This window comes from Lolium perenne, chromosome 4 (assembly GCF_019359855.2).
Source record: "Lolium perenne isolate Kyuss_39 chromosome 4, Kyuss_2.0, whole genome shotgun sequence".
NCBI classification, from domain to species: domain Eukaryota; kingdom Viridiplantae; phylum Streptophyta; class Magnoliopsida; order Poales; family Poaceae; genus Lolium; species Lolium perenne.
Window position 1 is genome coordinate 117,166,834 of NC_067247.2, and position 24,537 is coordinate 117,191,370.

At 41.1% G+C, this 24,537-nt stretch overlaps 2 protein-coding genes across 2 annotated transcripts; both read left to right on the plus strand.

The window, feature by feature from the left end:
• Positions 1–2,381: 2,381 nt before the first annotated feature.
• Positions 2,382–9,574, plus strand: LOC127293713 (single myb histone 5). The gene is made up of 7 exons (XM_051323352.2): positions 2,382–2,482; positions 4,397–4,599; positions 4,786–5,009; positions 5,124–5,208; positions 5,858–5,941; positions 7,129–7,476; positions 8,923–9,574. The coding sequence occupies exons 2-7, from the start codon at positions 4,450–4,452 to the stop codon at positions 8,935–8,937; spliced, it is 906 nt and encodes a 301-aa protein (XP_051179312.1). The 5' UTR covers positions 2,382–2,482; positions 4,397–4,449; the 3' UTR covers positions 8,938–9,574.
• Positions 9,575–15,996: 6,422 nt separating this feature from the next.
• On the plus strand, positions 15,997–20,315 carry LOC127293714 (BTB/POZ domain-containing protein At1g30440). The gene is made up of 4 exons (XM_051323353.2): positions 15,997–16,156; positions 17,656–17,725; positions 18,180–19,367; positions 19,537–20,315. Exons 1-4 carry the CDS (start codon positions 16,080–16,082, stop codon positions 20,095–20,097), a joined length of 1,896 nt encoding a protein of 631 aa, XP_051179313.1. The 5' UTR covers positions 15,997–16,079; the 3' UTR covers positions 20,098–20,315.
• The last annotated feature ends 4,222 nt before the right edge of the window (positions 20,316–24,537 follow it).

Genomic DNA, 24,537 nt, shown 5'->3' on the forward strand with positions numbered 1-24,537 from the left:
GTTGATTTGTTCTTGTTGTTGTGTTGTTACAGATATTGGGAGCCTCCAATTCGGTTGTGGATGTGTGCCCCAAGAACCTTGTAAAGGCCCGATTTTCGCCTCGAGGAAATACCTTAGTGGAAGTGGGCTAGGCCTTTGTGGCGTTGCTTACAGGAGACCTGAGTGAAGCCTTCGTGGCGTTGGTCTGGCTTTCGTAGCGACCACACTCCTCCAAACGTAGACGTACTTCCTGTCAAAGGGAAGGAACTATGGGAATCATCTCCGTGTCTGCGCGTGCTCCACTCTCGGTTACCTCTATCCTTATTAGCTTCCCTATATATTGTCTTGCTATATATTGTCTAGTAGTTGATCTTGTCATATAGGTAAATTCACATAGTTGCATATCTAGAGAATTTACCTTTGTGTCAAGCCTAAATCGAAAAAGAACTAAAAATTGGTTAGCACCTATTCAACCCCCCCCCTCTAGGTGCGGCATACGATTCTTTCACCTCCACACCGCTCCAACGGAGAGTAACATCCGCAAGGGTGTGAACTTAGGGATACATCGTCGTCTCCGCATGCCTCGGTTACTTCTCAACCCAAGCTCCTTTACTTATGCACTTTACATTATGATAGCCTTCGTGCTTGATGTTCTATATACATTGCTATCACCTTGTTGCTTATCTTTCTTAGCATATGTTGCTGGTGCACATAGGCAAACCCTAGTTTTTAAGCTTTGTGCTTGACAAGTAAAACATAGTCTTATTTCACATTTGTTCAAGCCCTCAAGTAGAAGTTTTTGTAACGGCCTATTCACCCCCTCTAGGCGATCCTTGATCATTCAAAAACTTTCGCACCAAATGTGTCTTTCAGAAGAAGTCTCACTAGGCCTCAACGAAAATCATGAGATGAGTTGTTACAACGTTTAGATTCAGTACATCCGCATGGGTCCGATGTGTTTCAGTGGAATGGGTCCGATGTGTTTCGGTGGAATCTTACTAGCAGTGGTACATTCTCAATGGCTTCCATGTATAATGCCTTAAGCCAACCCGATTTATCTATCGATAGTTTTTTGGAAGATGAAGATAACACTGAAAGCAAAAGTATCTGCGTGGTATCTTGGTCATGTGGTGATTCTCACGAAAGATAACTTTTGCAAAACGTAATTGGTAGGGAAGAAAGTACGTTTTTTGTCATCGCGACGAAACTAAGCATTTATTCTTCGTGTGTAAATTTGCGAGATCTATGTGGTTAGCCATCCAGATAGGTTCTATTTTGTATCCACCATGTAGTGTTGCGAATATATTCGGCACTGGCTTAAAAATGTGAACAATAGGTTTAAACTACTTATTAGGGTAAGAGCGATTGCCATTATTTAGCCGCTGTGGTTATGAGAAATAGCAATGTTTTTAATAATAAGATGTCTTCTATGATGCAGGTCATCTATCGGTGCACAAGTACACTCCATTTATGGTCACCTCTACAACGTGTGGAGCATCGCGACCTCTTTACGGAGAATGTTTACATGGTTGAAGGATATGGTGAGGAACATTTTTCCCAACATTGGTTGAATCTAAGGATTGGCCCTCTTTCGTCACAAACCTGTTTTACTTTACTTTATTTGAACTTCAGTCTTTGGATATTTGTGTCATTTTGTACGGCTATGTACATCTTAGCTACGTAGATCTGAAATCAATACTTTGTGAATTGCCCATCATAAAAAAGATTTAATAGTTCTCAACTAGCTAAGAACTAAGTCCGTGGTTGATTGCATCGTGATTTGTGTATACGAGTTGCAAGCTAAGTTGCAACTCGTTTTTTTAGTTGCAAGTGGAGTTGTAATTGAGATTTTTTTCAGTTGCAAGCCAGGATGCAGTTAAGAAAAATTGTTCGAACTGTTAAACTTGCTTCGTGATTCATGCTAGTTATTACTTGCAAGATGAGTTGCACGTGAGATTTAATGATGTCCGAGAAGGAAGTTAGTTGTGCATACAGCTGAACATGGGTAGCCCGGCCCGAAAATCCCGGGCCGGGCTAGGTCGGGCTTGCTCTTCAGGCCCGTTCGGGCTTGATTTTTGAGCCCGAACGTCGGGCCGGGCCAGACTCGGGTTTGCAGATTTTGCGATTTAGGCACGATTTGGACCGGGCTTGTCGGGTTGGGCCAGGCTTTTGCTAGTCCGGGCCAGGTTCAGGCTCAATTTGTAGGCCCGACGGTCGGGCCGGGTTCTCATGAATTTATCCTGAATCGGGACCTTTTGGCTCAACTTTATCCTAGGTTCAGGCTTGACATTTTAGCTTCGGGTTTTTTCGGGCTTGGACCGAAACCTGGCCCGGCTCGAGTTTTGCCCAGGTGTGCATAGTGGATTGACTGACAAACAGTCGCACCCCCCAAAAATACCCCTCTAAAATTTCCCCTTCGCTGGTTGCTGTTCATTCCTCTCTGCCCTCGTCTCGTGCCCTCTTCCAGCCCAAGCTCGCCCAATGCCAGCGAGCAGCCGCCAAGGTACTATCTCGATGACGATCCTCGCAACAAATTTCTCACTTTCCTCCTCGGATTGGAACAACTCGCGTTTTCCCTAGTACACATGCTTTCTTTCCCCCAATCCGCTCCGGCTTCTTCGACGCTATTTGGGCTATCTTTTCCCTGGGATTTTTTGTGGATAAAATTGTTGGCTGGGGAATCGCGAGGTGAGCATCCGCATATACCTCCCGTAGTTCTTGGTCGCGATTAACGTGGTCTGAACATAGGAGCCGACCAGCGGAAGCGGATAGTAACCCTCGGTCTGTACTAAGTTCTTTTTTTTGCGGAATGGTCTGTACTAAGTTCGATGCGCACTTGCGAAGTTTGATGTTGAGTTGTTGACAAATGCGATTATTATGTCCATCTTAGCTGCTTTAGATCAGACTGAAAAAACAGCATCTTGCATTTCCCTGCGATTGCGATGTGATTGTGGACACATCGTCCCTTGTATTTCTGTAGCTGTTTCTTCAGAAAAAATGACCTGTAACAATTCATGCACATTAGCAGTGTGTAGAAAAAATAAGCATTGGTGGACTGAGTTTGTTTCATATGTACCTGCACATTGCGTATGTACGTTCTACTCCACAAAGGTTCAAACATCAAATTAGAAAACCTGAAGACAGTGAGATTTTCAATTAGATCCTTCCCAAAAATATGATCAATTGTGACGGATATAACATTCAGCAATAAGATTTAGTGGAATGAAAGGTGCTGTGTATCAAGATGGTTTTGTGTGGAACATAGGTTGCATTTTTCTGACTCCATGGGCTTCCCCTTTTCTCTTGGCAGTGTCAGTCTCTCTAACGTTCTATCCTCTGAAGCCATAGACATGGATTTAACTTTCTCTGTGATTCTAGTGCACTAGGAGAGAAATAGTTAGACAATCACATTGCCACCTTTTATGTGACGATATGGTGTGGTCATAGTAGTCCATACCAGTCATTGAGATACCACAGTCAAATTTATATTTTTGATGACGGATGGGCCATAAGGGTCCGATACTTATCAGTTTCTACCCAGATATTTTGTTCAGTTTGACTAACAGTCTAACAGGAACTTACGTTGCTAGGAAGAAATGGTGCTTTTCCAGTGCTTCAGTAATATTTGGAGCTATTTCAGAATGGTTTCACAAAGAAATTCAGTTAGAAACAGTGATAGTGCAACAAATTCTAGCTTTGCAAAATGCCCGTTGTTATTACTCTTATTAGTACTACTTTCATCTGTTTGGATTCCCCAGCACCAAGCGAGTAACACCATTATGTCTTGCATTCTCTACTGATAATCCTCATGGTTTGTTTGAGTCCCTTAGGTGTATCATCGCAACCATTGCATCATACGATGTTCACAATCATAATCATCAAACAAGATTATCCGAAGATGTATTAAACCTTGCACATGTTTTGGATCCTCAAATTATTTCCAACAAACTAATGTTTGGAGGTGTAACCCCAGTTTGGAGTTTTGTTTGGCCATATTATAATCGCTATTGTTCGTCTAGAATTAATATACCACCATGAATCAAATGTGTATCATTAAGGAAATGATGGGCCATATTTCTCAAAGAAAGACAATAGAATGTCTCTGATTTAAGAACGTAAAATATTCTTTAAATGACTCTTGATTTACCTAGATTTCACATGAAAGTTTGTCCTATCCCCCATTGTTTGGTACATTATAGTTGGTATAAACCTAGTTTGTTGCTTTGACCAAGAATTGATGGATGTAATACATGTATTTAATTTTCTTATATCTGTTTGGTATTTTTGCACATGTTGAATTTTGGGCAATCCTGAGATTAAGAATAATATCCAGCATTCTCTGAATGGAATCTAGCACCATTTCCTTGCAGTAGTTTCCTCTGCAAGCATTTACAGTGTTCTGGTTGAATATGTTCAGGTTAGAAGGTGCACATTTGTTTTGTATTGTATTTGACGGGAGAGGGCCTAAGCATGGGAGCTCCCAAACAAAGGTGGACTTCTGAGGAAGATGCTGCTCTTAGAGCTGGAATAGCAAAGCATGGAGTGGGAAATTGGCGCATGATATTGAAAGATCCAAAATTTAGCTCCATCTTGCGCTACCGCTCGAATGTGGACTTGAAGGTTAGAACTGTTTAATTCCCACCACTTCTCTTGAGTTCTCTTCAACAAGGGTCGTTCTGAAATTTCTGTTCTTTGAAATCATGTGCTATATATGTTAAAGTTCCAGATATCATTTCATAAAAAAAACCAGAAAACATCTTCATTTATTAAATTTGCATGCCCTTTTTTCTGTGAATTACTTCTCAGGACAAGTGGCGCAACATCAATGTACTTTTCCCCGGATGTGGTTCTCTGGAGAAGGGAAGGAGTACCACTAAAAAGAATCAAGCTACTCCTAAGAATACCGATCACCAGATTGCAAACAGCACAATTACTTCTGATGTTGATGATGAAATTGTTGAAGAAAAGCCTATGACATCAGTGTCTAGTAAAGTGTGGAATAGTTCAATTGCAAAGAGACCTCGCTCAAGGTAATTATATGTGTGCTATTCTAATTCATAAATTCATTAAGCGTTCTCACAGTTCTATCCAAGAAAAAAAAGATATTATGGATCCTTCACTTAGATTTTTTGGCTTTCCTGCAGGCTAAACAATATCATATTGGAGTCTGTAAAGAACTTGAATGAGCCTACAGGGTCGCACCAAACTACTATTGCTAATTACATAGAGGTTTGTATCATTGTTCTGTTTTTTTTTCTATCACTAAAGGTATATTATTTTTTGATCCGTCTGTAAATGAAATCTCTTAGTGGCATCTTCTGTTTCAAAAAAATGATTTCTTGCTTATCTACTTTAAACATATTTTAGGGGAATGTTACGTTTGTTAATTTTCATTTTCATTTATTCCATTTAGTCAACCAAAAGTTGTACTTAGCAGGAGAGCTTCTTATCTATGGATTATGTGTTTCAACTCAACCAAAACTCTTTAGTCTATTGGATAGTTTTTGGAGAGGGTTTGGTGCCCATGGGTCAGTACCACAAAGAAGGAATAAAATTATAGTTTCGTCAGAATAACGGGTACTCCTGAAATGAAATTCTAAGGGAAGACAGTTTGTTTACCAAAACAACAACTACATGTAACCTGATTCTATTGTATATAAATGAGCTCATAGATAGCAATTTATAGAATCCACAATAAAGTGAGTCCCTAACACCTTTCAGCTGATGTCTTCCCAAACCAAGGTTTGGATAGCATGCTAGAACTGACCAGTAAAACAGAACCAAACTGTTCTTCTTTTCTGACCTCGCACCTGTTCACACTTGCTCTTGTTTGCTTTCATGTGATAACTTTATTAATTATTAATGATATTCCATATAGGAGGAATACTGGCCACCTAGTGATTTTGATCACATATTGTCTGCAAAACTGAAGGACTTGACCACCAGTGGAAAATTAATACAGGTAACCCCACTTTACTTCTCAACTGCATATTTTTGCTTTTACAGAGGAAATAAAGCTAGTACGGTATTTATGATTGAGGCGAAACTACTCGAAGATACCACATGCAATAACTTCAAGTAATTCCTTCTATACAACCCGCTTAATGAGAAACCTGCAATGCTAGCATAATTATTTCAACTGGACAATCGATGGCATGTTGGCCTATCAGATTTGCTAAAGCAGAATCAATCAATTGTTTCCAGTATTTGCAAGTTTTTTTCGTGAAAACGCAAAAGACTTTTGCGTTCCATTTTATTGAAAAGATAGAGGTTTACAATCCTCCTAGGAGGCATATTACAACAGAGTTACAGGTATTTAGTGGACATCCCAGGTTGATGGCAGAACTACCTCTAGACCTTTGGCGCCGGCCACTGGCGTAGCTATGTGCAAGTCAGAGGGGGCCACCGCCCCCCCAGACTTTGCATTATTTCTGAAGAAAACAAATTTAGGGACCTAAATGAGAAGAAAATGGAGTCATTTGCCGCCCCCCCCCCCCCCCCCCCCAAACTTTGCATACTCTGTGTTTTGCCCCCCCAAAATTCTGGGCTAGCTCCGCCACTGGCGCCGGCCCTAGCCCCTCATCCTTGATTCTGGCAACCAGGCTTTGGACAGATGGCTGTGCACCTTCAAAGATGCACTCATTCCTTTGTTTCCAGATCAGCCATGGTGTGAGCAAGGCAGCAGATGCGAGTCCCTTGCGAGTATTAGTATTTGCATGTTTCACTACCATCGCATATGTTTGTGCTCGAAAAGACGCGTACGAATATTTATCTGGGAAACATATATAGTCCCAGATACCGGTAATTAGCTTTGCATGATTTCCAGCACCATTTCATGTTGAATCTCACTGTGCTGCAAGTTCGTAATTTACTTGTATAAAATGCTGAAAGTGATTTTATGGTTGCTGGGCTTTTCGTTGTTTATGACTTATCTCTTAATGCATTTTTTTTTCGAGCCAGTCACAAGCTGCTTGGTTCTACATATTTGATATTTCGCGGGCATGTGACGTGGCTTAATACATGACAATGGACTGATCGTTATTTCTCTCTGGACTATAGTTACTCATGAATATTGCAACCATGGACTGAGTGTAGACTATAGAGTATAAAATACATGCAATTTTAGCATTCCACTCATGAATATTGCAGGTGAACCGGAAGTACAGGATTGCACCTGATTCACTGTACTCTGAGGAACGTAGCCCCAAAATGCTGCTTCTGGAAGACGTACAAAGAGAGTCCCGCGGACTAGAGAGAGATGATAGTAAAACCCTAACGATATCTCAAGTTGATGCTGAATTGGCTCGTATGGCAACCATGACTGCAGAAGAGGCTGCATACACTGCTGCCTGTGCAGTTGCAGAGGCAGAGGCTCTCATGGCTGAAGCTGAAGCAGCAGCAAGAGAAGCAGAGGCAGCAGAAGCAGATGCCCAAGCTGCACAAGCTTTCGCTGAAGCATCATCGATGACAATAAAGAACAGAAATATTATGGAACTGGTAACAGCCTAGTCTTTGAGTTATCTAGTTACATGTTCAAATGTGCTTCTTTTCACGTGTTAATACATGTTTTATAATTCATCAGTAAATGGTTGGTTAAAATGCGAAATTGAGATTTTTTTAATAAAATCATTGGACTTAAGGTTTGAACATTATTATTTTTGAAAGGCACATTTTTCTTGTTATTTGCACTAACTCATGCATGAGTCCCCCAGTCAACCCATATTATTTTGATCAAAGTTATTGGCTAGAATATTCAATTTAGATATATTAAGTTTGCTCGTCATAAATAATCCTGTAACTGTCAAAGTGGTATCTTACTGAAATCTGACAAGTTAAAAGTGTCACCCTTTCATCACTGGAGAGATTAGTTATTGAATAATATTTGAAGCCATGCAAAAAAAGTCTTCAAATCTCTGTGTTCTCATGTTATGCCAGAAACAAGCAACAATGCAACGTGATGTTGATGAGTTTGAACTCAATAACCAAGTGGGAACCAGTCTAGCTTTGTGATACCAAAACACCATGTGGCATAGTGATTGACTGCTTGTTGCCAATGATGGACCCAGTGTTGTGTTTGATCTTAATGAGATAGTACCAATAGATATATCGTTTTGGTTTTACTGCTTATATATAGATAATTTGAGCTCTCTTTCATCTATTGCTTCTGTTTTCTAAAGTTAAGAAGCTCCCTCATTCTGGAAGCCTTCTTGATAAAATTATGGTTAACCAACAGGTTCTGCATTGTGAAATTTCTACTGCCTTTGTGCTCCATTCAGAATCCGCCTTTGTTCGCATTTTGCTGTGCACATAAGGACCAAAAAATAGAACAATTTTTCTTCAGTTTAAGCTTTGTTTTCAATGATAACTATATTTAAGGGCAACCATCACTGTGTAAATGAAGCCTGGAAATGGGAAATAAATTAACCGCCATCATTTGTTAGTTTTGGTTATGCACTCCACATATACGGATTTTTTTTCTTGTTTGCATCAATGTCACATCATGCTTAGATTTCAAGTGAAAAGAACATCTAGTAAAAGACCCATTAGGAAATCAACCTCTTCCATAAATGGTCTTTTGCTCGAATATTATGTGGTTGTTGAGTTGGTCTTCCTGCAAATTTAGGAACATACATTTATTTATGTTAGACAGATGCACCACTATCGGGTTCACGAACAGAAGATTAGATCTGACCAAATTATAATGACCGCCATAATAAAACATGAAGCAAGTCAAATATACTTGGAATTATCCGTTGGTGCCTGTTTTGTCACTAGGGTAGTGTATATTACTCTTAACACCAAAGCTCTTTCAGGTGAAGGTTGAATTTAATGCCCTTGGCAGTGAAAGACTATTGTATTTTTATCGAGCTAATACTAAGAAACAATTAACCAATGATGTTTGCTGCTCCATCAAATTCTGACTCCCTTCATGTTACTGTGCAGATGGCCCAGTCCTGATGCTGCTCGGAGCTTCTCCGCCCAGCATTGCTGCAGAGTGCATCTACCGTCTGGTCGTTTCTACTGTACATGCCTACTGTAGTTTGATTAACAGCAGTTTCCCCCGGGTCTCATCAGCTCGTGTTCCTGGAACAATGTTAGCCACAATGCACCAACAGCGCCCCTCTCCTAAGAATCCCACATACCCTTGGAGGTTGGAATATCGTTTCCGGAACTCAGTCATGCATGCTTTATTTTCTGCAAATATCCAGACTGCCCCAGACCCCGTTGATACGATGCTAGACCATGGTCGACTGCTGGTGGTGGAGCCAATCAAGGAGATGAGGTCCATTTGACTTGGAGGTGGAAGATTCATACAGGCTGGAATGTGGGTTTATCAATCACCTCATCTTCCTTTCAGTTGGGAGCAGCTTGGTAGGGCAACACTTTTCTCGTGTGGTTTCAGACAATTGCATGCAAATCCGGTTTGCTTGGCATGTGATGATTGCTCTCCCTTTCTGGTACCAAATGATGCGTCCCGGAAAGGTGGCCCAGACGCTGTGTTTACAGTATAGGTGCCAACCTTTCTTGCCTGGTGTTGGGCTTGGCTTGGGACACAAATTGTGATGTAGTATCTCGTTCGGGCTTGTTCTGGTTCTGTGATGCCGTGTACTGTATTATTGCTTGGTCTGCTTTGCGTCGGGGCTTCTCCTGGTACGGTTAGCTCAGGATAGAGGGATACGAAGTACTCTCTAGAAACGAAGTTATAATTTTTTCGACAGAGCATACATTAATATCGCGCCGATACCAATTACACCTAGCTTCCGCAACAACACATTGCTTTAACGGTATTATGGATGCACACAACCAAAAAAAATACAATAAAAGAAAAATCCCGCTACGGTGATATATTTCTTGAAGCAAGAGTACTAACACCACAAAGTTAGCACCAATATTAATACCACCAAGTCAGCACCAGAAGTCCAGCTCCTCCAAAAGCGACGCCTCCAAGAAGAAACAGTTCACAAGCGTCGTCGTCGCCCGATTTAAAATCTTAGATTTTCAACCCTATAGTATTGCTTGTTTTGCTTTCTGTCATGGCTTCTGCTGTCACCGTTAGCTCAGGATAGGGGGATATGAAGTATTATGTAGTAAGCAAGTTATAATGAAAAAATCATTTACAAGCTTTTGAAAAATTCTATAAAAATATGGTGTATTAGAAAGATGATGTTCTGTGAACATGTAAAACTTGTATTGAAACTCATATTTATTTGTGATACATGAATAGTGTTGTACTATTTGTTACTATTCATTGCTGAATTGATTTTTTTCCATTCGTCCCAAATGAATTTCACTTTGAAGCTGAAATCTCACATCCTTGTAGAACCTCACCTCTCCAACATACTAGTATATTATTCTCGGAATTTTCTGAGACTTTGAAATATAGTTTCCTCTGGATGTTTACTGGTTTACACTGTAACTTAATTGGTTTCCACCGGATAGCAGTGGTACTTTCAATGCACGTAACGAAATCTTTATGGACACAAGTGGATCAGTTCGTGGTCGTGCCTTATTGTTATACTGTATGTGTTCCATATAATGTGATATACTAGAAGAAGTGTATCATAGCCATGATCAATGCATGGAGAAACATGCATGTGTTCTTTGAAGAAAATATCGAAGATTTGTTGAAATTGAGATGTATCTAGTACTATTTAGTGTCTAGATACATTTGAAGTTAGATAAATCTTAAACATGTTTCATGAAACATATGGAGTATGAATGTGTTTCTTAACGTATGTGTTCCCACACATACTGAAGTATTGGCCATAAAGGTGCTTCTTAACGTACTCCCTCCATACCGGATTAGAGGGCAATTACGTTTTTTTAGAAAAAACTTTGACTAACAATTTGATCAATAAAATATAAGATATATATTACAAAAATTATACCATTGGAAACTTCTTTTGAATATTAATTTAATGATATAATTTTTGTAGCATATATCTTATATTTTGTTAATCAAATTTGTTGTTAATTTTTTTTTCTCCAAATGCATAATTGCCCTGTAAACCGGTATGGAGGTTGTATGTATTTCTGCACACACTTGAATTTTCTTTTAATTATTCAAGACAAACAACCAAAGCTTTCTTCCTCTGGCCTCTCGAGAGGGTGAGGTATCTTTAAAGCTTTCCAAATTCTCACTGAATACCGGCATTTGAAGACGAGTTGAGCCGCTGATTTCGGCTCCTCTTTTCAATGTCCTAAGGACAAAACGAAAACTATATCCTTGATGACTTATCTGAAGTAGTAGTAGCATGAGTACAGTTAATCTTTTTTGTTTCCGTTTTCCTTTCTGTCCTTCCCACTTTAACTGCACTGCCGTAGTGCCATCGGCAAGATTAATTTGGTTCCAAGCCTCCAAGGACAAACTCCAAACTAAAAATATTCATGGAGTAAGTGCTACTCCGTGATCCATCGATCAAGGCAATCGCCAAGGGTTGACCGTATGCCTGCGGCATCTACACGTACAAAGCGAGCTCTCTGCAACTGGCACGATAGCCCAGGCAAGTCACCTCACCTATTATTTCCCTATCATCAAGGTGGTTTGTGTTTTCTTTCTCGATGCATGACGTACGGCCAAAGATATGTACCACCGAGAACACCTGCTCCAAGTGGGGGAGGATGGAAATAATTTGAGGCCTGGGCAAATTTAAAAAAGCTATGCAAATATTAAAATAGTCCTAAAGCATTATTACATATAGTATATAGTTTTCTTTTGATAATCAATAGCACATATATTTATAGTATCAAATAGTATATGGTAGATATACACGAGCCGTCTCCAACAATTACAAAATAAAGTGTAAAAAAAATTCAAATCTTCAATGTCTTTAAAATCTTTTTTCCCTCAGTTACATAGTCTTGTATTTTTCTGAAGGCAACCAAACGTAGATACCAAATGAAAAACCTATAAATATCAACGGAGGTTCTTTCATAATTTTAATTTGGACGGCAATGCCAAGATGACGTGTACGGGTACAACCACTAAAGTAGTCAACCAACCAACACCAGTACGTCGGAGAAAAGCAACCGCACAGTTTGGTGGATGTTGTAGGGGATTCGAGAGTACGCTCACCATTGTCGAAGACGTAGCAGCTGGAACAAATATTGCGAGGACAATCCTCCTCGCGATAACCATGAGAAAAGATCCAAAATCTATTCAACAAAGTAAAATCTGAAGGCCCATACCTAGAAAACTGTAATCTTCTAGCACCATCGTTGACGTCTTGAAGAAGATCCCGTCATCGAACGAAGAACCGAAAATCACTTCCATTGAGAGGCGGATGCTAAAAAGAATACGACTACTAAGTCCGAAGAAAATACTACTCCTTTTATTAGAAATTCCACACATAGATCGGGTTCTCCACCCCTCCTGAGGCATATGATTCTAACATAATTATGTTGTACAACTGCAATATAAATAGAGACATACTTAAATATAAGTATAACATAAAAACATACCAATAATAAAGACCAATCTTCTGTAACTTTATCGTTCATGAAGTTTGAATATCCCTTGCTCGATGTAGCACATCACGAAGACATCAAGAAGTCATTGCGGACATCTTGTTGTGTAACTCGATCTTGATGATCTTCATCGTTGAGGGGGACCTTTCAAATGTTGTCAACACCATTGGTAAAAGCAATGTCAGCTCAATAAGGCGATAGATTGTATGAAACATGATGCATACTTCAAATATCAAGACAATCTCTAAAGTGTTGCACTAATACGAGTAAGAATAATTCATAGCTCAAGATTATATTGTGCATGCTCATAAATATTATATTGCAAATGCTCATGCTCATAATTAGAGAAACCCGCATGATAAATATGTGTACGAGCAAACTTATTCACATTGAACCTAGAAATCGAGTCTCCGAGTCAAAATAAGAGAAATTATTAAGGGGGGGCCGAAGATAGCTCATTAAAGTGATGTTAAAATTGGTGGTAATAGAGTCTATAGAACCATCTAAGGTGTCCACAATGTAAAAATAATCAATACTGACCTGGTGTTTTCTTCATTTTTTTGACCTAGTGTCTTCCCTAGTTTCTTGACATGGCGTCTTCACTAATTCGTTACCATTTTATCCATATTTGATTGTGATGTCATTTTCTGAGCAAAATGACATATTTAAAGAAGGGATCTGAACCATTGTTTCTACAGTTGAGAAAACATTTCCTGGTATCCTAAACCAAATACATTGACTGGACCAATCTAATACGAATCTTAGAGCAATAAAATACACGCGGCCAGAGCAGAAAAATAAATCACAACCCATCCCATACCTAAAGTTGGTTTCACCTACACACACAAGCCGAGCAAAATACCGCACCTAGTACACTGTTTATAGTCTGGTTTTGTTAGACCGAGAATTAGATATCGTAAAGTGAAATACTTTGTTTCGACTAGACTAGACCTAGTCACGTTTCAAAGAAGGTTTTGCGTAGTGTTTACTATAACAGGTATAATTTTCTCGTACGAACTTCTCTTGAAACATACGACCATTCACATTATTTAGAAATGTTTCGCTAAAAATCAAGGAAGGATGGCCGCCCTACCTTACCCTGCTGAGCTACTTGCTCCTACAGTCCTACCCATCCTTGTCTGGATTTGCTATGTTAAAGAAAAGAGGTATTAGCACCCGAGGTACAACAACTTGTTAAGTCGGAGCAAATTCATACAATAACTTGTAAAAGTGAATGCTCGAGTACACAAACTTGCTCAGAGAGAGCAAATAGGTACAAAACCAATCAAAAAATGACACGTGGCTACAGAAATTTTGTGAAAAAAACCCGGTATGTTTTTCTTTTGCCCTTGTAACAATGGTGCTATCTTACGTACATGTCCCACCTGTCAGTGTCTTACATAAATAATTAAAAATAATACAGGGTGGAGGTTTGAACTCACGACCAACCAGGTGGTTATGACCACACCAGCCATTAGTCCTCATATTGCTTCATGATAATCTACCAGAACATCTTTTTATTAAGACTGACGTGAAGGAGTAACATACATTTTTATTATCAGTAATAACTTTTAGCAAGATACTAGGAAAAATTGCCCGCGACAGCCCGTCGCGTGTGTGCCTTCTGCATCTTACGATATTTACCCACAAAACTAACGTGACAATTGTGCAATAATATTTATGGGTTTTTTATTAATATATATCTTAGACTTCATGATCTAATATTTATTCTGCTTTAATTTACTGCTTAATCACGATTTGTACACATAAAGGTGCTGCACCACTTTTCTCTAAATCTTGTAGAGTAGTAGAGACTAACTAAATATGTTGAGCTATTCGCAAAAATAAATTGAGAGCAGAGAGTTAGCATATATTTAGTACGGATTGTCCAACCAAAAAAAAAAGAGGTTAGAAGAGCAATAATTCCTAGGGAGGGGCTAATTCCTATCCTATTGCACAGTTTGGTTCTTTAAAATAGGGGAGATTAATGTATGATTATAGATACACCGTCGAATAATTCCTATAATTAATAGATGACCTGGTTCATTATCAGAAATTGCTGCTGGGTGTATTGGTAGGTGCAGGTATCCTGCATACTAGTTTGATTGAGAGTTCAAATCCCCAATCCGCATATTTATTTTTATTTATTTCTCTAAGCCACCGATAGGTGGGACTCGCATGTAAGGCAGCGTCATGGCTACAAGTTTAAAACAAAAACCACGCAGGGTCTCTTTTGCAAAATTTACAATGCCACATCTCATATTTTGATTGCTTTTGTACCTATTTGTTCCATCTGTGCAAGTTTGTGTACTGCATCAGTCACTTTTACAAGTTATTGTATGAGTTTGCTCCCGCGTAACAAGTTGTTGTACCTCGGGTGGTAATACCTCTAAAGAAAATTCTTCTCAATCTAATTAAGTTGGAGTAATGGAAGGGAAATCGGGTGAAAACAATAATAAGTGTGCTAAAACGAGGATGCCATAACTAATCCATTTACGAACTTCAACATTTATGCTGCTAGTACTAGCTGTCAAGTTGATATTTCACCTCCGATCGCAAGTGTGCGGACCTGGAAAATATACGGACGTTGAGGAAATAAATACATTTAACTCAAGAGGACAAAGCAGTCGCTAATGCATGCCCTAACTGACTACAGGACACTAAACAAAAGGTTGCCGTGCTGTACTGCACCGTTCAGAGAATCTCTGTACACGCAGCCCCAGATTTCCAGAACTTTTATTGACCCCAATAACTCCCGGCGCCAGCAACCCACGCGGGACTGGCAGAGAACCACCCACGCTCCTCCCATATGTTAATTTTTGATTGAAATGTCTGTCCTAATTCAAACATCTTCCTAAAATATCTGAACTGTTAGAGCATTTTCCATTTTTTTGGCTATTTCTTTCTCCACTTTATCCGCCGTAATTACTTCAGTTATGCAAAAATAATTAGTTGACCTGCCTGCTCTGTCTCCTCTCCCTGTCGTCTGGCCGTTTGCTGCAAAATTGACCCGATTCTTTCCTTCTTTTTCCCCATATAATGATTGTCGAGTTGGTAATGTGTTGTCCCGTACTAAATCTGATCCTTTTTTATAGGCAGTCATGGCGCTGTCCTCTGGGACCAAAAGGCTCCAAGAAAATCAATAAATCAACTGCTCCCTCTAACCTCAGGTCCAACCAAAGTTTGATGAGTCTGTCTCCATGAGAGGTTCTTAATTAGCACCCACAGAAAAGAGGGTGAAGACACAATAGAAACTGCCGTCTTCAAAGGAGAGTCAGAGCCCCCACCGGCCACCTCTCCTCCCAACTACTCGCCACGCCTGCTGGCCTTCGCCTCGCCCCCATTGTGCCCGGTGTGATCCCCCCAGCGACCACCATTACTGCCTGAATTGGTGGTTTCTTCAACGATCCCCGCCTTCTCTGGTTTATTGGGGAGTGGTTGGTTGGATTAGTTGGTGCCTAGAACACAAGGCTCCATGGATTGCTGACCCCTCCTATCTTTCTTGGGGAAGCGGTTGCGGCAGAGACAGGCAGGAGAAAGAGAGTTCTTGGAGGCCTGTGTCATGGTCTGACCTCTGGAGACTGGAGGGGTGGACTGGTGGTCGCGTTCTTGCGCGTTCGGCTCCTGCGAGCATGCCGTCGTCGGCGATGGCCGCGTCCGTCAAGCTGGGATCAAAGCCCGACGCCTTCAGAAGGCAGGGCCAGGCATGGTAAGGCTCTTTCCTCTTTATTAAGTCCTTCCTATTCGCCGCCCTAAGTTTTCTGCCTTCATTTAGTTTAGGTTTGATTTCTGCTGAATTATGTGTGTGCGCGCGTTTCCTGGACGGGGTGATAAAATTGGGCACTCTTGTCTTGTTCATGCCCTTCGAGTGCTGACTGAAACCTGAAACAATTAGGGGAGAAAGTGGATTGGGTTGTGTTCTTGGCCTCTTGTGTGGGTTCGTGGTCAAATTGGTGCGAATTTGGTGGAGTTCTGTCTGGGAGTGTCATAATTCTTCAGAAGTCAACTTGGTTGGTTGGAATGCACGCCTTCACACAGTACATGCGCTTTTCCTTCCGTGATGCTGGTCCATTTGCTTACAGGACACTTTCATCTCCACTTATTTTCAGTTGCAAAATGATTGGACTAACAGAGTTGGTCTACTTACTCATGCCTGTTTCTCATGAATTAGTAATTAAAAGAAAAACTCAGGGGTTAAGGCATTAGTTTCAAAGTGATATGCTAGTTTTATAACATGAAGCATAAATTGAAAGGGAAGTGTGCGCCGAAATTTGAAAAATCAAAACGTATTGTTACCAGACACACTTGTTGACGAGTTCTGCCCCTTGTTCGTCGTCAAATTGGTGCGAATTTGGTGGAGTTCTGTCTGCAAGTGTCACAAGTCAACTTGGTTGGCTGGGCTGCACGCCTTCACATTGCAAGCGCTTTTCCTTCCCTGATGCTGGTCCATTTGCATGTAGGACGCTTTTATCTTCACTTATTATCAACTGCAAAATGATTGGACTAACAGAGTTTGTCTACTTACTCCTGCTTGCTTGCCATGAGTAATCAAAAAAATTCAGGGGGTGAAGACATTAGTTTTTCAAATTGATTGGATGCTAGTTTATAAAACTTATATTGAAAGGTAGGTGTGAGCCGAAATTTGACAAAAATTAATGTTAGTGGGCACACTTGCTGATGAGCTCTGCCCCTTGTTGTGCTGCCATTTCAGTATGCAAGGCACGCTTGAGTCATGCATATTTCTCAGGAAATCAGGGATGACTTTACGGCATTACCTACCTTGGTGTCTCATTGCACATGCTAGATGCGGTTCCACAGTTGACGCATGGTGGGGTGTCATTCACTTATTGTGTATCCACAAAGATGATTGCAGTTGACTGCTTCTGCAATTAGCCTGTGGTGGGGGTGGCTTGCAGTTTTTCATGGATCCACATCACATTAGTTGGCAGCAAGATGCTATCGTTCCTCATTAATCATTTTGGAGGACGGCGTAACCATCTTGTATTTATTTAGCAGGGAGCAGGTTTGGATTTGTTTTTAAAGGAAAACTCAAGCTCTGCATGATTCATGAAATCAATCACCTTTAGCATCACTGTTTGTCACATCAAGGGATCGTTACCGTTTATATATATGTTTCAAATCTTCTCACTGCAAGTTTTATTTATGTACGTCCGATGTTGACTTTTCTTCTGCTTTTGAACCTTCTAGGTTCTGCACAACAGGACTACCAAGTGATGTTACTGTTGAGGTTGGGGATATGTCTTTCCACCTTCACAAGGTAAGACGCATTTCCTGTGAGTTTCTGCAAGTCATCTTGCCCTTTATGGTGGTAGAAATAGATACTGTATCGCTTGTTAGTGAAAAACCGTGCAAGAAAACATTACGAAAGCATTATGGAGGACTACCAAACTTTTAGTTACTCACCACATGTAAACATTATCCCTGTCATATTGTAGATGTAAGGAGCTACTTGTGGGTTTAAAGGAATACATTATCCATAATAAGTCCTATTGGAAGGATACGCAAATAGTTGTATTCAAAGAATTCCTTAACTACTAATTTTTGGAGAATTAGTTTCTGGGTAGCATTTTCATCTTTGAAAAGAATGCACAGGACATTTGTTAACTTTCTCTGGTGGTCATTCACGCATCTTTATTGTTTTTTCCTTACCTTGTACATTTCCACTATATGCCTATTGTCTTTCTCCTTAATGCTGGTTATCCTCCCTGCAGTTCCCTTTACTTTCCAAGAGTGCAATCCTTGAACAGTTGATCGAGGAGAGTTCAGACCAAGTAGAAAGCATCATCAAACTAAATGATATCCCAGGGGGTGCAAAGTCATTTGAGATGGTGGCAAGGTTCTGCTATGGAGTGAAAATAGAACTTTCCTCTGCAAATGTTGTCTGCCTACGCTGTGCATCTGAGTATCTCCAGATGACTGAAGATTTATCTGATGACAACTTGATTGCACAGACAGAAATGTTCCTCAATCAAGTAGTCCTTCGTAACTGGAAAGATTCTTTAAAGGCGCTGGAAACATGTGATGACCTCCTCCCTCATGCTGAAGATCTTCATATTGTGAAGAGATGCATCGAGTCATTAGCATCGAAAGCAACTACTGATCCAAACCTGTTTGGCTGGCCCATAAGGGAACATGGCATCATGCAAAGCCCTGGTGGTAGTGTGCTGTGGAATGGGATTAGCACCGGTGCCAGGCCCAGAAACTTCAGTTCAGACTGGTGGTTTGAAGATGCTTCATCATTGAGCTTTCCAATGTACAAGAGATTGATTTCTGGTATGGAGTCTCGACGCATACGGCCTGAGATTGTCGCTGGTTCTTTGACGTACTATGCCAGGAAGTATCTCCCAGGACTCAATAGGCGCAATAGCATGGGAATAATGCCTCCGGCTGCTACTCTTTCTGATATAGAACAGAAGAACTTGCTTCAGGAGGTCGACAGACTATTGCCTGTTCAGAAAGGTTTAGTACCTACAAAAGTCCTGCTCGGGATGCTTCGTGTATCCATGATTCTAAAAGCTAGCTCCACATGCGTTTCCAACTTAGAGAAACGGGTTGGCATGCAACTAGACCAGGCCAGTCTGGAAGATCTACTGCTGCCAAATTACTCTTACACCATGGAAACACTGTACAATGTGGAGTGCATGCGCAGGATTCTTGAGCACTTCTTAGCAATGGACCAGGCAAATGGCGGTGCCTCCCCATGCATGGATGATATGATGGCATCACCTTCTATAATACCAATCACTGCTGTTGCGAGGTTACTTGATGGCTACCTTGCCGAGATTGCACCAGATGTCAATCTGAAACCTCCAAAATTCCAAGCTCTAGCATCTGCCGTGCCTGAGTATGCCCGGCCACTAGATGATGGCCTCTATCGTGCCATTGATGTGTACTTGAAGGTTAGATCTTTTATCCTACTTTTTGTAGAGTTCTATTGTGGTTCTTTAATTGTTTGGAACAAAAAAATGTTAGCATTTTACTGAATATTGACCTATATCTGCAACTGCATGAAATGAGTACAACTTGCCTTTGCAGCTGTTTAACAGCACAATTTTGTGTTTCTCACAGGCACATTCCTGGCTGTCAGAAGCTGAACGGGAGCAGCTATGCCGGCTAATGGACTGTCAAAAGCTCTCCCTAGAAGCATGCACTCACGCCGCTCAGAACGAGAGGCTACCACTTCGCGTCGTCGTGCAAGTCCTCTTCTTTGAGCAGCTCCAGCTAAGAACCTCGATCGCCGGGTGCCTGCTCGTGTCCGATAACCTTGAAGGATCGAGGCCACTGCGGAGCGGCATGGTAATGTCCGGTGAGGCTGGTGGATGGTCCACGGCAGTCAGGGAGAACCAGGTCCTGAAAGTCGGCATGGATAACATGAGGATGCGCTTGGCCGAGCTCGAGAAGGAGTGCTCGGACATGAGGCAGGAGATCTCGAAGCTTGGTCGTGGCGGCAAGACCGGCGGAGGCTGGGCTTCTCATGTTCCGAGGAAGTTCAACCTGAAGATGAAGCCGCAGATGTGCAGCGCCCAGGAGGGCTCGGTCAGCGAGCAGCAGAAGAGCATGAGCGCGAAGCTGGACAAGCTGCAAGCTAAGCTGTCGAAGCAGAAGAAACAGCTCTCGGCTGACGCCTGAAATACGAAACTCCCTTCGCTTGTAATTTTAACTTCCTGTGTACTGTCTTTTAATCGCTTTGTTTATGTAGTTCGTTTAGGTTTAATGTGCCAAGAGGCAGCGGTTTGAGCTTGATGTGAACATTCCTGATGTTTTGGGTGTTAATTAGGGAGAACGGAGATGTGTAGCAAAGTTTTATGTAATCCGTTGGATGAAGCAGTACAAGTGGATTGTTCATACTTGCAAGGACATGCTAGTACTATGTACTCCCTTCCTGCCAAAATATAGTGCGTATAAAATATTTAAAAGTCAAACGATGTAAAGTTTGATCAAGTATGTAGAAAAAATATCAACATCTAGAATACTAAATCGATACCATTAGATTCTTCATGATCTATATTTTCATATAGGATATATCTGGTATGGTAGATGTAGATATTTTTATCAAAAAACTTGGTCAAAGTAGACATCGTTTGACTTTTTTAAAATCTTATATGCACTACATTATAGCAAGGAGGAAGTATGCACAAACCTTTTGGTACGGATCGTTTACTTCCCAAAAAGGAGGATGTGCACACAAATATGTATTATTAAAAACCAAGCAAACAGCTAAATAAAATGATCACAAAAAGAAAATTCCTACATGTTCTCAATTTAGGATTTCATGGAAGTGCCCCACTTTTCGTAGCACTACTAAGTTTTACCCAACCCCAAGCTTTTAACTATTATCACTTTTGTCCTCATTCCACCAGCCTTGGCCACACGGACCGTTTCCGTCGGAGTCAATTCCTTTGACTAGTACTCCCTCCATACCGGAGTAATGAGCAATTACGCACTTTAAGAAATAAGTTTAACTACAAATTTGGTTAACAAAATATGAGATATATGCCAAAAAAAATTATACCATTGAATTCGTATTTAAAAAATATTTCCAATAATATAATTTTTGTAATGTATATCTTATATTCTGTTGACCAAATTAGTATTCAAACTTATTTCTCGAAATGTGTAATTGCCCATTAATCCAGTATGGAGGGAGTACTGCGCTAACAATTGGAACCATGAGTAATAGCTTTGATGTACCCTTTTTGCGCTGACGGGTGGGACCATGAGAGTAATACCCTTGATGGGCTAACCCAAAACGAACCACCATCTCTCCCGCTGTTGAGACACACGGGGTGGTATGCTTAGTCTTACCTCGCCAGTTTAGAGAGTGTCCGCGCGGTTTATAAAGTTGAACGTGGTGTTGGTTTATAAAGTCCGTATTCAGGACCATCGGCCAAACCATTTGTTGTCATGTGGGTTTACTTTTCATATAAAAAGGTACTTGGACTCGTCTGATCAATGTTGAATTGATTCAACGTTGATCAGCCAGATCTAAGTCTTTTATGTATGGATGGTTAAGAGATTAAATAAATTCACTTAATTAAACTTATTTTAGTTGATGATTTAGGTAATTGCTCTTTTAATTATTGTTTATGTGTTGGAGGGAATATTTCAACTTAACTATACTCGATTTTAGTTGATGATCTAGATAATCAGTCTCTTAGTTTTTTCTATGCATTGACATGGAAGAGGAAAATGAAAAAAAAAATCAGATTCAAACATCATTTCAACTTAATTAATTTCAATGCCATATAAACTATGAACTTGGTTAGAGATAACAACATCATTTAGCAACAATACAGGTATAATTTAGTGGAGGCTCCTAGAGTATAAGGATGTGGTAGGTTCGTAGCCCCATATTGCCTAGCTTCTCCACACATATAGCAACAATACATGGCTTATATTTGTAGCTGCTAGAGTTGTAAAATATGACAACTTCTTAGCAACATGTCCATAGGTTATCGACTCGTGTATTTGCTAGATGTAGCAACATTTGTGGAGACTAATTCCTTGGTGTACGGCTTGCAGAACTTAGTAGAGAAGTGTAGTGGAGTCCGAAACTCCCTTTTGGAGACCAGGATACGTGTAGCCATTTATCTAAGCAACCCGTATGCTAAGAGATTGGTAGCTAGCAATCAATGTATTAGCTGGTGTATTTCATTAGTATTTTATCTTCTGATATTTCAGAAATTCTAATGCTAGCACATGATCACCTCCCTACCATTCACGTGGGTGCTCCACTGCATTGTCACGACTTTTATATCCATCAATACCATCAACCCCATAATAAAAGGTCAACATAAATGAAAAGTACACAACTCATAGGTTAAGACTTCTAGAAGGACGAGCGTCTATGATGAACGTCCAACGGTAGATCGATTTAGGGATTTTCCTCCCCAAAGCAAAGTTTCTAGCCACCACCTTCAACAAAGAAACGGCATAGACATGCAACTATATTTTAGGATCAAGGATTTTGTGTCTACGCAGAGTTCACACACTTGTCGTCGAACCCGCAACTTCCATCGTGACTTGGCCGGCTAATGATACTTGCCTTGCTAGCCGTATCAGTTTGTAGAGATGAAAGGATCGTATGCCGCACCTAGAGGGGGGGGGGGTGAATATGTGCTAACCAAATTTTAGTTCTTTTCAATTTAGGCTTGACACAAAGGTAAATTCTCTAGATATGCAACTACGTGAATTTACCTATATGACAAGATAAGCAACTAAGCAAGATATAGCTACACAATATAAGAGATAGAAGAGGATAGAGGTAACCGAGAGTGGAGCACGCGTTGACACGGAGATGATTCCCGTAGTTCCCTTCCTTTGCAACAAGGTACGTCTACGTTTGGAGGAGTGTGGTTGCTACGAAAGTCAAACCAACAGCCACGAAGGCTTCACTTAGATCTCCTGTGAGCAACGCCACAAAGGCCTAGCCCACTTCCACTAAGGGATTTCCTCGAGGTGGAAACCGGGCCTTTACAAGGTTCTTGGGGCACACATCCACAACTGAATTGGAGGCTCCCAAATCTGTAACAATACAACAATCAGCAACAACACATCAACACAAATCAACTAGGGAACCAAATAGGAACACTAGCATGAGATCCCTCAAACAAATGAGGGGGAAATGAAGAACGCTTCGGTGAGGATGTAGATCGGTGTCTTCTCCTTCGAATCTCCAAAGATCAAGAGCTTTGGTTGGGGGAGGAAGGAGATCTTGCAAATCTTGTGTTCTTGAGGTGGCTCTAATGGTGGTGAAGCTTGGCAGATTTTTCTTGCAATGATTGAGCAACTTGTCCCTTTGGAGAAGAGAGCTATTTATATGATTGGAGCTCTCAGATCTGACCGTTGGGGCGAAATCCACTAACACCGGAAGTTCCGGCCAGGATGGCCGGAAGTTCCGGCTGGCACCGGAAGTACCGGCCAGGAGGGCCGGAACTTCCGCCAGGAAAAATCTTCGTCAGACAACCAGTTCAGCATATGTTTGGGCGGAACTAGGGCGGAACTTCCGGTGACCGGAAGTTCCGGCCAAGTTCCGGAATTGCGAGAAAACCTTACTGGACTATACTGAGCCACAATTACCGATTTCCGGAACTTGCCCGGAAGTTGGGCGGAAGTTCCGCTGACCGGAACTTCCGGCCACCAGCGTCGGAACTTCCGGCCAGGGAACAAAAACAGCAAGCAACACTGCGCTGAAAGGCTTCTGCAGAACATACCAGGGCGGAAGTTCCGCCTGTTGGGGCCGGAACTTCCGCCAGAAGTAAAAACCCTTCAGAACTTCAGAACAGGCAAACCATCTGGCCGATCAAATATATATTCCGAAAACTTGTACCTGTCTACATCAACACACATAAATATATACCTAGTGTTGACATCAAACACACAAAATCCAAAAGGGCGGGAAATGTTCTTTCAATCTCCCCCTTTTTGGTGTTTGATGACAACACAAGTATTTGCAAGGAATGAAGCATGTAAACCAACAATGTGCAAGATGTAGAGGAGCTCCCCCTAGATATGAGCATTGGTACATAAGAAGCTCCCCCTATATCTTGCAACCATCTTCCATGGGTTAGCAATAAGATCATGCACAATACAATATAGTGATAGGCATATGGATAAAAAAGATCATGCACACATAGATAACCATGGAAGACTCACATACGGAGTTTACCATACATAGATAAGGTTCCAAACACATAGATAGAGTTTACAAGCCAAATAAACTAGGACATAGTTCGACACCACAAGGATAAATAGAATCACAAGCGATAAAAATCAAAGCCAACACGAGCTTGTGACTCCCCCATGCAAATACCCAACGGAGAGCAACCTAATAAGGTTCTCACTCTCCCCCTTTGGCACCAAGGCACCAAAAAGGGAAAGGAGAAACTACACGTCCCAAGGGTCGGCGTTAGCCCAGCCGGGAGGGAGGTTCGATGTAGCGCCGGGGTAGGGAGGAGTGTGAGGAGGAGACTCGATCTCAAGACCATCTGGAGGGAGAGGCATGCCATGCTGAGAGACCCACTCAGCCTCCGGAGTGATGTTCTCCTCGGATCCGGGAGGAGACACTTC